This window comes from Brienomyrus brachyistius, unplaced genomic scaffold, assembly GCF_023856365.1.
Source record: "Brienomyrus brachyistius isolate T26 unplaced genomic scaffold, BBRACH_0.4 scaffold92, whole genome shotgun sequence".
Classification (NCBI taxonomy): Eukaryota; Metazoa; Chordata; class Actinopteri; order Osteoglossiformes; family Mormyridae; genus Brienomyrus; species Brienomyrus brachyistius.
Window position 1 is genome coordinate 569,198 of NW_026042367.1, and position 14,541 is coordinate 583,738.

At 41.7% G+C, this 14,541-nt stretch overlaps 3 protein-coding genes across 4 annotated transcripts in view; all 3 read left to right on the plus strand.

Annotated features, from left to right (window-relative positions):
* LOC125727215 (uncharacterized) overlaps window positions 1-6,999 on the plus strand; it is a 60,107-nt gene extending 53,108 nt beyond the window's left edge. The window contains exon 3 of the mRNA XM_049003980.1: window positions 6,863-6,999. The gene's annotated coding sequence lies outside the window, so the exon portion shown is untranslated. The remainder of the gene's footprint in view (window positions 1-6,862) is intronic.
* LOC125727211 (tripartite motif-containing protein 29-like) overlaps window positions 1-14,541 on the plus strand; it is a 113,597-nt gene that overhangs the window by 40,177 nt on the left and 58,879 nt on the right. The window lies entirely within an intron of this gene.
* On the plus strand, window positions 4,088-8,103 carry LOC125727219 (uncharacterized). 2 transcript variants are annotated; one of them, XM_049003989.1, is made up of 3 exons: window positions 4,088-4,431; window positions 5,710-6,978; window positions 7,801-8,103. In XM_049003989.1, the coding sequence occupies exons 1-2, from the start codon at window positions 4,320-4,322 to the stop codon at window positions 6,453-6,455; spliced, it is 858 nt and encodes a 285-aa protein (XP_048859946.1). In that variant the 5' UTR covers window positions 4,088-4,319; the 3' UTR covers window positions 6,456-6,978; window positions 7,801-8,103. The 2 variants fall into 2 exon arrangements, with proteins under 2 accessions (XP_048859946.1, XP_048859947.1); XM_049003990.1 differs by having other exon boundaries at window positions 7,918-8,103.

The window sequence follows — 14,541 nt, forward strand, 5'->3', positions numbered from 1 at the left end:
TATAGAGGACTCAGACGTCGGCCCCCCACACAGGCCTATAGAGGACTCAGATGTCGGCCCCTCACACAGGCCTATAGAGGACTCGGACGTCAGCCCCTCACACAGGCCTATAGAGGACTCAGACGTCAGCCCCCCACACAGGTCTATAGAGGACTCAGACTTCAGCCCCTCACACAGGCCTATAAAGGACTCAGACGTCAGCCCCTCACACAGGCCTATAGAGGACTCAGACGTCAGCCCCTCACACGGGCCTATAGAGGACTCAGACGTCAGCCCCTCACACGGGCCTATAGAGGACTCAGACGTCAGCCCCCCACACAGGCCTATAGAGGACTCAGACGTCAGCCCCTCGCACAGGCCTATAAAGGACTCAGACGTCAGCCCCTCACACGGGCCTATAGAGGACTCAGACGTCAGCCCCCCACACAGGCCTATAGAGGACTCAGACGTCAGCCCCCCACACAGGCCTATAGAGGACTCAGATGTCATTCCGCTGGATGCATTAGAGAACCAGAGCGTACCTCTGGCAGATACGTGGTGGCTGTGTGGTCAGGAGGGAGGATTGAGGCCTCCTCTCCCCAATAATTGTGGAGGCCTCTGCACTAGGGGGATGTTAGCTAGCCAGGTGGATATTGACAAACAGCCCTCTAGGTCCCACAGGTTTGTTACGAGCTGCGAAGATGATCCCAGTGTGTATATAGATGCCATATGCCAGCCGAGGAGCATTCCAGAGAAATATAAGGTGAGAAGTGAGATAGCTGCAGGGTTTGAATCAATATTAATTTGGCCTACTGTTAACAAAAATGTGGAATGGAAAAATTATTTGTACTATAATCAGCAGAGGTTTATCAACTATACTCAGGAGGCACTCGCATCTCTGGGGGAGCAGCTTCAGGCCACCAGTCTGATGGCATGACAGAACAGGGTGGCCCTGGATTGGCTCCTGGCAGAAAAAGGGGGAGTGTGTGTGCTGTTCGGGGATCAGTGCTGTACATTTATTCCCAACAATACAGCCCTGGATGTTTCATTTACTGAGGGTATGAGAAAGTTGCAGGGGTTACAGGATGAGATGGCGAGAAATTCGGGACAACATGACGGGTTGTTTGACTGGTGCTATAATATGTGGGGTAGTTGGCAGTAAGCCTTTATGAAAGCACTCTGTGTGCGTGCTGTGTTCATTCTTGCTTTGCTACTAATCTTTTTTTGTGTACTTCCTCTTGTTCGCTCCCTAGTGGGAAGAGCGCTGTCTCAGCAGGCGACTATAGCTGCAATGTTTAGAGTGGTGGGAGGACCGTTTGGAGTGGCAACCTCCTGGACCAACACGGAAACAGATGGCGACATAGACACCTTGGATACGCTCCTGCCCATAGCTGAAGTTCGGCCGTACCGCCTGTGAATACTCCATGTTGGAAACGCTGCAGCCTGCCTGCCGCCCACGACACCTGGGACTTTCCTGCTCATGACAGAGTGCCTGTTATAGTAATCTACAGTGTTATCAGTTAACCTTTCAGTTATCTTTGCATTAGCCGTATATATTTATGTAATGAGCTTGTGGTAGGTGATGTACTCCTGGTAGATTATGTATTCCTGATAATATATGCAATGTATCCTGGGGAGTTCATTGCTGTTGGTTGATTCTGAGTGTTGATAGTTTGTGAGCCATGTCAGCCATGGACCCCGAAGGGGGGCCGCGCCTGTGGCGGGCTGGGAGTGGAATTTCCCTAGATCTTAGGGTTTTAGCCCTCCCTCCTAGGCTGGATGGACAGAATTGTGTGTGGGACTCTTTAGAATCCCAAAGGGGGGAAATATATGGGATATTATTTAGCACTATACAATGTAGAATATAATCATTACGGTATTATTAAAAAGCATGCCAAATACCCGTGATGTAATCATTACAATGTAATCATTATAATGTAATCAACACAATGTAATCAATTGAGTATGTATTTGCACCTTGTATTAGCCTCAAATGTTCTGTTAGCTACTTTATGTTAGCCCTGAATGCATGAATATCCACCTTTATTAGTGTTATGCTTTATCATTATGTTGAAGGACAAATATATTATCAACCCTCTAATTAGACAATGTGCAACAGGCTCACCAAAAGTTCACGGCTGAGCATTTTTAAAAAACCAAGTGGAGATGGTCGCACCACCATTACGTTCGGCTGAGGGACCAAACAGTAAAAGAATTGATGGACAAACTTATCACCTAGGGGTGTGGATTGATGTAAAAAACAATGATTGTGAATGGTTGAAGGAATGATGATGCTTAAGTGACGAGATATTGTTAAATGATAAGAACTTGTATAAAAATAGGTATAAAACAGTACTGGACACACTTTAAGTGTCCGGCCTTGGTTGTAACTTAATTGTTGCAATAAAGACTGAATTTGGATCTACACCAGCGGCTTCTGACTTCTGATTTAGCAGGGAATGAAAAACCACAAAATTAACATTTTGCCTTTTTCCCCATCTGTAACTGTTATTATGTTATTATCATTTAGAACTGAATATCCATACTCCCTTTTAATCTCATGCATCTTTTTTATCATTCCCCAGACTTTACTAATGTCAGTTTCCCGTCCTACTGAATTACAGAAGGACCTCCAAAACTCCCTCTTTGCTCATTTAACTACCCTCCTTACGTTAGCCTGCAACTTTTTGTACTCAATCAAATTCTGAAAGTTGTGAGTACTTTTTAACATTGTAAAAGCTTTGTTTTGAGACTTAACTGCAGTATCACATTCCTTTGTTTACTATGAGATCTTTGGTTAGTCTGCTTTGCTGCCTCTAGAATTACTGCATCATGGTTAGATTTATTTTGTCCGACATAAAGCCGGCCCTGCAAAACGTCACCTAACGTCACCAAGTCACATGGTACAAAAACCTACAAGACGATCGTGACAGATCGTGCAGCACGTGCAGAGAGCAAGTAAGATCGTGCAGCACCTTTCAGCCGGCGTAACTGTAAATGTCGCTACTATGTGCCCCTGGCTTATTTTGTAAATGTCTCGTAAATGTTCTTGTTTGTTTTGTTAATCTTAATGGTCACTGGTCAGCTATTACTTCTGTTGTAATTTAAAGCTTCAATAACAAAAATAATAAAAAAACCTCTCAGCCGGCTGCACAAACTGGAACTGCCTCCGTGACACAACTTTGCCCTTATTGGCTGAACAATTTTAGTCACACGCATGACGTTTGTATCTCTGGAAGTTCCGATACGTTATGTGCTATTTCTCCCGAAAAGCCTGTAAAGAAGTAAAGTTTCAATAAATGCTCTAATAGTACACATAAGTTAATCATTTATTTATTGTTAGTTACTGTAATGTTGCGCTGGTTTATGTGTTTAATCGTCTAGTCTGTGAAGAAGGCATTCAAGTAAGAATTGCATTGTATTCTGTGCATGACAATAAAAACTTTGAATCCTTGAAATAAATGTATTTGATCTTTTTCCTGGCAGCTATCTTTTCACTGCTAGCACTTTGGATCAGGAGTTGGTTATTGCAGAAGAGGTAATGTGCATGCAGGTGATATTTGTATAGATGTATCTACACCCTTTTGGAAGTGCGGCCATCTCAGTCAGGTCTCGCACTACGAGGAGTAGAAGTTGTCTAGTTTGGCTGCTGTCAGTTTATATTACAAGTTTATATTACAGTTTATATTATTATATTACACTCCTGCAGCCGCCGGCAGATGGCGCTCCCCCTCACGTCAGCTGCAGTCAGACCTAAGTGAAGTCGAACGCACCCAATGGCTCCTCCCCATTCCCAATTATCAAAAAACCCACTAATTGAATGGGTCGCGTAATTATCGCTATGAATTCTGGGAGTCTGTGCAACTTCAAGACCGCAGCTCTCGTGTTAATTATAACAAGGAAGGAATATTATTCTATATTTTTAATGGCGACCGAATGATTGATTGATATAATGTAGTGTTTCATTCTATATCCTGTTTTGATAAGATATCGACATTTCGTAAACATTCGATATACAATTAAACCATAATTGGTCCGTCTTGTTTCTTTGTCACCCAGAAACTTTACAACTGTGTTGTGAGCGGATTTTCAGCGCTTATATGTTTTTAAACTTGTCTTACAATTTTGTGGTACTTCTACGTTTCTGCGCTTTTGTAAATGTAGATCGTATGTTTCGTCATTTGATTAAAGCGTTTGAAGACTTTGCAGCGCGCTGACACCAATCGGCCACCGTAGCTTAGCAACCGAATCATAACAATTCTTTTCCGTTTAGAGTTTTCATTTGAACATTTAAAGCAGCTCAGACTTGCAGTTTATCAGCAAGAGAGAAGACGCGAAAGATGTCCATCGTGAAAACCACCGTGAATCTCCAGAGGATTGACTGGCTGCTGCCGAAAGGTGCAGTCAGTGTGCGGATCGCCCCGGAATACATCCCCGGTCCAGTTGGCCGAGGTAAGGATGGCAAAATGATGCCCAGACTAACTCAGCACTTAAAGAGTTAAAGTCAGAATATGCTTGACTAGTCTTCTTGAATCTTCTGTTCTATTATCTTGTTTTAGAAGTACATGTCTAAATAATAAAGTAGTTCACCTTTAGCTTTAATATACGGGAGTCTTTTTGCATGTCTACTGCATTATATAATGAAATCAGTAAAATCTGTGGCTGTGCTGTGTTTAAACATCAGAGAAAATCATCATGAAGTGGTAAAGTAACAGCTGAATATGTCCTAATATACGGTGTTTCCCCGAAAATAAGACAGGGTCTTATATTAATTTTTGCTCCAAATGACGCGTTACGGCTTATATTAAGGTAGTATTTTCCCAAGTATAACATGCTACAGTATATTTACCGGTATTCATGAAAAAAATCCACATTTATTCAAACACAGACATCATGTCATCTTCTAACAGTATCTTTCCATGTAAACAATTTGACGGTGAATTTATTCATGAACAAAATTCTGCTGTATACTGCATATGTTTATTCAAATATAGTCGTAATGTCATGTTCTTCTGGAACATCATCGTAAATCTCCAAGTTCCAAATTCCGTCCTGAATATCTCGCAACTCAATTTCCTGTAGAACCAGTGTCCCCAATCTCTCATGTTTAGCAATAACTCTGTCCTTAAATGAGCGCCTCTTGTCCATGTAGCCTTCTCGTAGTATAACCGCATCTCATTCTAGTTACCGTACAATCCATGGGACAATAACTAGGGCTTATATTACGGGCTTCTTGAAAAATCATGTTAGGGCTTATTTGCTGGGAAACGCGGTAGAAATCAGAAAAAGCATAAATCTTAGTTTGGTACCTTGAGAGTGAATAAATAATGCAACGTATGGAAAGTGTAAGATATGTAAAGGATTTGACTTAATAGTCAGTTGTTGATGCCAGCATTTGGATTGAGTGGGCTGCTATATTTGATGCACATGAACCTTTCCAGTGTTGTTTTTCGCTGTTGTTCTGCGTATCAGGGAATCTGTGCACAAACTGGCTTGTTTTTATAGGTCAGGTTCCCCTGCTGAAACGCAGACGGCCCAAGTCAAGACCAGCGCATAAGTTTCCCAAGCGTGTGTTTCCTGTATCCAATAAAGACTGCAGAATTTTTCTTAGTGTGCAATACCGACTGCCAAGTGTGATATCTGTGATGGTTGTGATGTAGTGTTGTTGTACAGTGACATAATGTTTCATTTAAATTAAATATGCTGTCCCCTGTCTTTTTAATCCCAAAGGACAAACCAGTTCCAGTGATGCTGGCCGTCGGAAGAAGTGCCGCACCAGGCCGCCGGCAGCCAGCTCCCTGACCACGTCTGCCTCTCCTGGATCTGCTGCCATCCCGGTGGCAACCAGCAGGGGTCAGCAGGGCACAGGCCGCCGTAGAAATACGGCGGGAGGCCGGTCAGGGCGAAGAAGGAGGTATGACCAACAGAAGGGGTTAGAGCCTAAGCCCAGCTCACCAACCTTCTCCTCCTCTTCATTTTTATTTTCGTCTTCAGCCCCCTCCTCTTTTGTTTCATCCCCATTTCTTTTTATGGGCTCCTCTGTTTTATCCCCACACTTAGTCACACCTGTAAGCCCAGCTCCACATCCATATTCAGCTCCAGGCCTGGTTCATCTGACCCATCTGCTTCAGGCTCCAGCACAGGCTGTAGCCGCCTCATCTCACCTGGAAAAATTCTATTGGTTGTATAACTATTATGTAACCAAGTACTCTAAAATGACCTATGACGCCAAGTGCTTTACTGAGTACTGGTGTCAGGAGTTTTGGAACAGACATTTAAATGAAATTAACTTAGCGAAACAGGGGAAGAATGAGGATAATGAGGGTACTCATTCATCCAAGAGGCGTAGGATTGATGAAGATGAGTTCATCTTTTCTATTGATGCACTGGAGCAGCTAAGTACCATGCCCAGGGCTCAGGAGATGGGTGTGGAAATGGGCTATCAGTCAGATGCACATAGCTACATTTCCCTGTAGATTCAGCACATAATTACACGAGAGTTGTCATACATACTTAGGATAAGATAAAATTAGGATATGTTACCATGTAGTTCTATAGCATAAGGTACTATAGGATAAGCTTAAGATAGGATAAGGTTAAGATAGGACAAGTTTAGATAGTCTTAACTTGTATGCCATTTTATGTTTTACAAAGACATGATAAATTACCATAAGTTTAGGATAAGATTATATGAGATAACATAGTATAAGAATAAGATAGGATTGCATAGCATAAGATAAGAAAGATAGGATAAGATAACATAGAATAAAATTAAGATTGTATATCATAGGATTAGATTAATTATAAATAAAGCAGCCCTCCTTAGAGGGGGGGGTGGTGGAGGGAATATTTAAGAAATAAAAATAGGATCAGTTAACATAAGGTAAAGATAAGATTGTATAACATAGGATTAGATTAATTGTAAATAAAGCAGTCCTCCTCAGAGGGGGGTGGTGGAGGGAATATTTAAGAAATAAAAATAGGATTAGTTAACATAAGGTAAAGATAAGATTGTATAACATAGGATTAGATTAATTATAAATAAAGTAGTCCTCCTTAGAGGGGGGGTGGTGGAGGGAATATTTAAGAAATAAAAATAGGATCAGTTAACATAAGGTAAAGATAAGATTGTATAACATAGGATTAGATTAATTATAAATAAAGTAGTCCTCCTTAGAGGGGGGGGGTGGTGGAGGGAATATTTAAGAAATAAAAATAGGATCAGTTAACATAAGGTAAAGATAAGATTGTATAACATAGGATTAGATTAATTATAAATAAAGTAGTCCTCCTTAGAGGGGGGGTGGTGGAGGGAATATTTAAGAAATAAAAATAGGATCAGTTAACATAAGGTAAAGATAAGATTGTATAACATAGGATTAGATTAATTATAAATAAAGCAGTCCTCCTTAGAGGGGGGGGTGGTGGAGGGAATATTTAAGAAATAAAAATAGGATCAGTTAATATAAGGTAAAGATAAGATTGTATAACATAGGATTAGATTAATTGTAAATAAAGCAGTCCTCCTTAGAGGGGGGGTGGTGGAGGGAATATTTAAGAAATAAAAATAGGATCAGTTAACATAAGGTTAAGATAAGATTGTATAACATAGGATTAGATTAATTGTAAATAAAGCAGTCCTCCTCAGAGGGGGGGTGGTGGAGGGAATATTTAAGAAATAAAAATAGGATCAGTTAACATAAGGTAAAGATAAGATTGTATAACATAGGATTAGATTAATTATAAATAAAGTAGTCCTCCTTAGAGGGGGGGTGGTGGAGGGAATATTTAAGAAATAAAAATAGGATCAGTTAACATAAGGTTAAGATTAGATTGTATAACATAGGATTAGATTAATTGTAAATAAAGCAGTCCTCCTCAGAGGGGGGGTGGTGGAGGGAATATTTAAGAAATAAAAATAGGATCAGTTAACATAAGGTTAAGATTAGATTGTATAACATAGGGCTACAGTGAAGAAATCAAAAATTTCAAGGCAGCATGAAGGTAACGCACAATCAGGGATGTGCAATTTCTGAGGCATGTATTCAAAAAAAGTATTTTAATTGTGTTTTATGATTCATATTTGAGTTCATGAAATAAAATGTTTTTTTCTACAGACTTTGATCAGTGTTTTTGTATTTTGTAAAATATGAGAAATACTGTATGCATGGTAATGTCAGGTGTGCAAAATGTTTGTGCTAACAAAGGACACAGAGCCCCTAGAAGTGCACAGAGCCCCAGGGAACTTCCAAGCAGCAGAGCAGATTCCAACAACCGAGGATCAAAGGAAAGAAAAGATACTGGCAGGAAGAAGATGATCTTGTGGCCAAAGGTTAAAAATGTAGAAGTTTGGAGAACAAATGTGTTACAAATGAAATATTATTTGAAATGTGCTACAGCTTAATCATTCTATCATACATCCATCCATCCATTTTCCAAACCGCTAATCCTACTGGGTCGCGGGGGGTCCGGAGCCTATCCCGGAAGCAATGGGCACAAGGCAGGGAGCAACCCAGGATGGGGGGCCAGCCCATCGCAGGGCACACTCACACACCATTCACACCTACAGGCAATTTTTTAGCAACTCCAATTAGCCTCAGCATGTTTTTGGACTGTGGGGGGAAACCAGCGTACCCGGAGGAAACCCCACGACGACATGGGGAGAACATGCAAACTCCACACACATGTAACCCAGGCGGAGACTCAAACCTGGGTCCCAGAGGTGTGAGGCAACAGTGCTAACCACTCCACCACCATGCCGGCCCACAAATTTAAACAAATTCATTTTAAATAACTTTAATCTCAGAGCCAATTGCCATGTGCCCACAAATATTTCAATTATTATTGTTTATGATTATAAATGCCGAATACATTACTGGAGCCTTCGATTTAGCATACACAGTGCCCTCTACAGGATTCTGTCGAAACAGCATCTCTCAACCTCGTTCACAAGATTTGTCTTTTTCACAAAACGTTTTTCTTTGTAAATCCCAAAATCTTCCTATAAATGTATGTATGAATGCTTCTCGTCTTTTTCAGTCACACGAAGCCTTTATAAATGAGCTCCCCGATTAATCTGTTTACATGAAAACATCTTAATTGCGTTAAGGCATGTAAACGTAGCCACCTAACGAAAGGTAACCACGTGACTTAGCAGACTGCATGTTCCTCATCTCCTCTGTATGGACCATAGAGCTGTGTATCGGAGAGTCTGACAACACGCTACGTTTCAAGATACAGGCATTACAATTCAATGCGCTGCTCTATTTTGCCATTCTTTTTTTAAAAAATCTTCTTTTAGAAAAACATGGCACATTATAGAGAGCACACCACCAAATGGATGAAATCTGAGTAAAAACATTTGATTTTTAACGCAATCAGAATAAAGGGGTCTGCATTTATCACTGTCCCTGTAACAATCCAGCGTCGTAGCACTACAGCTATTTCGGATTCAGCCAACGAATAACGTTGCTAGTCAGCAGCCTTGTGCAAGCTACTGAAAATTACTAATTACCAATTACTGCATATAAAAGTAATTATAATAAGGGTGGGATTTGACCGTGTGTCTGCCTGGGGGGTCGCCGGCCAGGATCGCCAGCAGTTTGGACGTGTGGTTGGTCATCAATGTGCTGCATCAGCGTCTGCTCCCTCTGCCTGACCTGCCCTGTATAATTACATAATCAAGGAAAATAACAGTGGGCTAAAGGTTGCATAGTGATCACAGTAACATCGCGTCGATGTTGAAATACATGGTGCAAACAAAAGTAGTGGAATTACACTGACGAGTTACTACCAACACTGCTAGGCAGCTAGGTTTGCTAATGCTAACGTTAGCAGCGCACCCATATGCTACTTCCTCTCGCAAGATAAGGCAGCGTTACTGTCACTGTGTAAATACAATGAGATCTTTTTGGAGCAAGCCTGTCAATACCATGTTAAGTGTAAAACCACAAGTAAAATACCTAGAAAAATAATAGAAATATAGATGGTGCTGAACCATGGTGAACAGTGGAGTCATAACAGAGGCTGTGCGTTGTGTTCAGTCACCTTTCACTGTAAATCACACATGGGTTCACAATCTTTTGTGTCTGCTCTGAATCCCTCAGGGCTGGAGTGAAAACTCCATTCACACTAACATGGTGCCAAGGGGTATTGGGTAGTCATGATTCTATCCTTTTTGGATGCAATTTGTTTTACTGATTTAAATAAGTTTAAAAAAATTTCAAAATATAAGGATAGCTCATTGTATCCAAAGGGATGTGCCAAGCTTGCAGTGTTGATGTGCTGCCACCTTCTGGGAAAATGATGAACTGATTTTCAGATTAAGAACATGTATGGTTTTCTGGTATCAGGTGAGAACTGTTCATGCTGCGAACCTATGCTTATGGGTTAGGGTTAAGCTTGGGTCTAGAGCTCAGGGTACTTCCAGGCTTGGAGGCCAAGGGTAAGGTCTCTCTTTCCCCATGTAAGCATTTAATGATGATCCAGCACCAGGGCTTGGGTAAGTCACCACGAGTTGGGAGCCTCATTCCCCAGGTAAAGGATGAACGATGTCGATGTCCATCCAGGTAATGCTAATACTTGAAAGTAAATAGCATAATCATACAATGATAAGAAAGAGAATAAGGCAAAAACATTTCTTGAAATTTGGCCTGAGGGTGGTGCTAGAGTGATGGATGGATTGAACCCAAATTTGGTATGAATAGTTGGAACTGACCTCTATCGATGTGCCAAATTTCAAAAAAGTTGCCAATCAGCTCTATGGGCTGCCATAGACTCCCATGGCAAAAAGCATAATAATAGTGAAAACTACTAAAAACTATAGGTATCCTAATAATAATAGACTGTCATCTCTAAATTGCCCACAGTGTGTGAGTGAGTGCATTCCCTGCAATGGACTGGCATCCCATCCAAAAGTATACCATTGTGTCCTATGCTACCTGGGATAAGCTACAGGCCCTCGTCTCCAGGATATGTGGTACGAGGATGGATGAATAATAATCATGTTTATTTCAATTTCAATTATTGGCAAATATAAACATGTACCAAGGATAATAGCAATAAATACAGTATGCCAAAATAAATGCTAAAGGAGAATCCTGCAATTCCTGCCCCAGTCCTGGGTCTGGGGAGTTTATTCTCACTGAGATTGCATAGGATTCCTCTGGCTGCTGTTTTTCTCCCGTACACGTGAAGTGCTACTTCTTCATTGCTCACATGTGAGCCAGTATGTGAGCCCTGATCCGGGCTACCATCCCGCCCAAGGCATTTCCTCTGTATGCTGCTTCCTGCAGCCCTGCAGTGGATAAAAGGAAAGGACAATGGTTTGTTGATTTATAGCACATATATTATTATATTTTATATTGTTCAAATACACATTACTCAGTAATAACTCAGTAACTACTCAAGTACAAATGATGAACAAATAAAGTAACTGTTATGATTAAGAATGAACGAACGTGGGATCAGTATATAACTAATACTTTCTGGTTAATTAATAAATTAAGTAAGAGGTGGTGCTCTCATGCCCGGCTCGTACGATCCTCGTGTGTGCCACGCCCCCTGATTACTCACGTGTGCTTCCCTGATCTTGCCCAGCTGTGTCCACTTATTTTCGCCCAGTCTCGTCTATTTCAGTCCATGACTTGCCTTAATTTCTGGTCTGTCATTGATGTTAGTTAGTCTTAGTGCTGTCTGCTCCGTCCCGATCCCGAATAAATCCCTGTTTTCCCCGTACTCTGCCTGCTTGCCTGCTTCCTGCCCACTTGTCAGCCTGTGCGCACTACCCGCTTTAACCAGCGAACTCTGACAGGTGCACTGGTTAGCTCTGTTGCCTCACACCTCTGGGACCCGGGTTCGAGTCTCCGCCTGAGTCACATGTGTGTGGAGTTTGCATGTTCTCCCCATGTCGTCGTGGGGTTTCCCCCCACAGTCCAAAAACATGCTGAGGCTAACTGGAGTTGCTAAATTGCCCGTAGGTGTGTGTGTGAGAGTGAATGGTGTGTGAGTGTGCCCTGCGACGGGCTGGCCCCTCATCCTGGGTTGTTCCCTGCCTTGTGCACATTGCTTCCGGGATAGGCTCCGGACCCCCCGCGACCCAGTAGGATAAGCGGTTTGGAAAATAGATGGATGGATGTACTACGACATTATTTGTGCCCCCTCAAGTAAAGTGTTGCTCCTAACTCATCTGGTCTTTTTATATGTTGTTAAAACATACTGAATTAATCCCTGCAAGAATTTCTTTGAGGGGGTTAGAGAGAAAATGCAGGAGACTGAATCCAGGACCTCAGCTATATCTTTTTTAAGTGTTTATGTGTAAACAGTCGAGACTTAACTATATGGGCTCATACTAAAATTAAAAATTCATGGCAAAGTGTTACTCCATTTTGAACAATATGAGCAGAGTATGCACAACCTTTTTATGTGAGACACAGCTATATGCACTATATATTTGTGCTTCCCCTAGACTTCCTGAGACCTTAAATAGTGTGACATTTGCAATAGCGAAAGCCTTCGTTTTAAAGATGACTTTTCATGTTTTCACTTGAAATCATGTGGAAAGATCACATCTCCACCCACAAAGCTCTTTCATATTTCCTGCGAGCCTGCTGCAGTGGGCTCTTGGGCAGGCAATATTGTATGTTACAGACCAATAAAGGAGGATCACTGTTTGAGTGTACTATTATAGCACTTGAATTATATTACTTATTATCCTCAGTCTTGATAGAATGGTAGACTTCATTGATAAGGACCTACAGTGGTCTGTCAGTAAACCTACAGCTTGGACCACTACCTTAATTTCAGATCAGGTCAGGTCAGGTCAGGTTGGGGAGATTGCACTGGAATAGGGTAGTAGGGACCTTGCGAGCTGGATCACCCTCAGGGAATCATGCCACATGGTCATAGTGCTGTACCTGACACTTACAATGCAGGTAACCTGACTCACGCGGGACTCCCTGAGCAACCACTCATTTGACACGAAGTCAAACCAGTGGTACCCAAGGATTCTCCGAAGAGACACAGTACCAAAGGAGTCCAGTCTTCATCTCTGGTCACTGGATAACGTCCATGTCTAGCAGCCACACAGCAAAATAAGGAGCACCAGGAGACCTTCACCGTCTTACAAAAATATCAGGAGTGCCACAGACCCCATTCCAGCGACTACATGACCCCCATGCTCTCCCAATCCATCTACTGACATGATAGGAAGAGGCACGAGAGACATGAATGTCACTGCTGAGGTAAGTGATCCTCTCAAGGTTGACATTCTCTCTTTTTCTGAACTACATTTCACTGTAAACAGTACATCTACTGTAGATTCCCATTCATATTCCATTACTGCTTCTCCAGTACAGGGAACTGCTGTGCTGGGAGCTTACAACAGGACCCAAGGTACCCAGAGTAGTATACACACAGTCATAGTTCACACAGTCTGTTGATGGAAACTAGTGAACTTGCAACATTATACTGATTTTTTGTCAGGGTCAGAACTGAACTCACAGCTCCGTAACTGTGGGGCCATGGTGTTACTCACTGAGCAAAACAAGCTCATGTCTGGATGTCTGCAAAGACCCCTATGAAGAGAAACAGAGAGGACCCTGTAACTTTGCCTGGATTAGGGTTAACAGGGTCCTGCCCAGGGGCGATTTTAGCCCATTTTTGGGGGCTGCTTCAGTACCCCCAAAATGAATAAAAGCACCCCCAAAGATTTCTAAAGATTTCTAACTTTTTTTGACAGTTCATGCTGTTTATGTGAGACAGTATTAAAATATGAAAAATCATTCAGATGTAATATTTCAATAACTAGTATAGATACGCCCCCCAGCCCCGAAAAATGGTTCGTTCCAGCTTCACTCTCCGCTACTCTGACTGGCTCCAGCGCTCCTTCCAGAGCAATGGTGGCTGAGACCCATTGCAGCAGTTGTGTGAGTACTTGGCTTAAAACAGGACATGTTAGCTGCATTTAACCTTCAGTAACTCTTTCTTTATATAGTTAGGTAGTAGGAGTCTGACCATGTCTCTTATTAGCTGAAAAACATTACCTTCACAGGTAAACTGCAGTGTTGAAAACACGTTTTCTGACGATGTTTGCTACCCTACAATCCGCCCTACTCTGTAGGAAAATCAGCAACATTTTGACCGTCCTGTTGTTCCCATTGAAATTTATATAGCCTAAATCTACAAACTTAAATTGCCAACCGTTTCACCAGTCCTCTTTGAAATGGAACGAGAGAAGCTGGTTATTTTTTCATGTTCCGAATATTAAACCTAAGGTAGCTAACTGACTGGATGCCCATTAACTTTATAACTTCTGGTGTGTGTGTGTGTGTGTGTGTGTGTGTGTGTGTGTGTGTGTATTTTGCACAGAAAGACAGCCAGGTTCATAATGGATATAAGGAAGTTTTTTCAAAAAAAGGACGGGCATTCAGATAAAAGGAGAAGATCATGATCTGTCAATCAAGAATAATGTTGGATCAGTGTTTAAATAGTCATATATTTTATTAAATGCACACGTGGTTTGGTTATTTGCCTTTTGATTGAAAGTACACTGAGAGAAGAGTT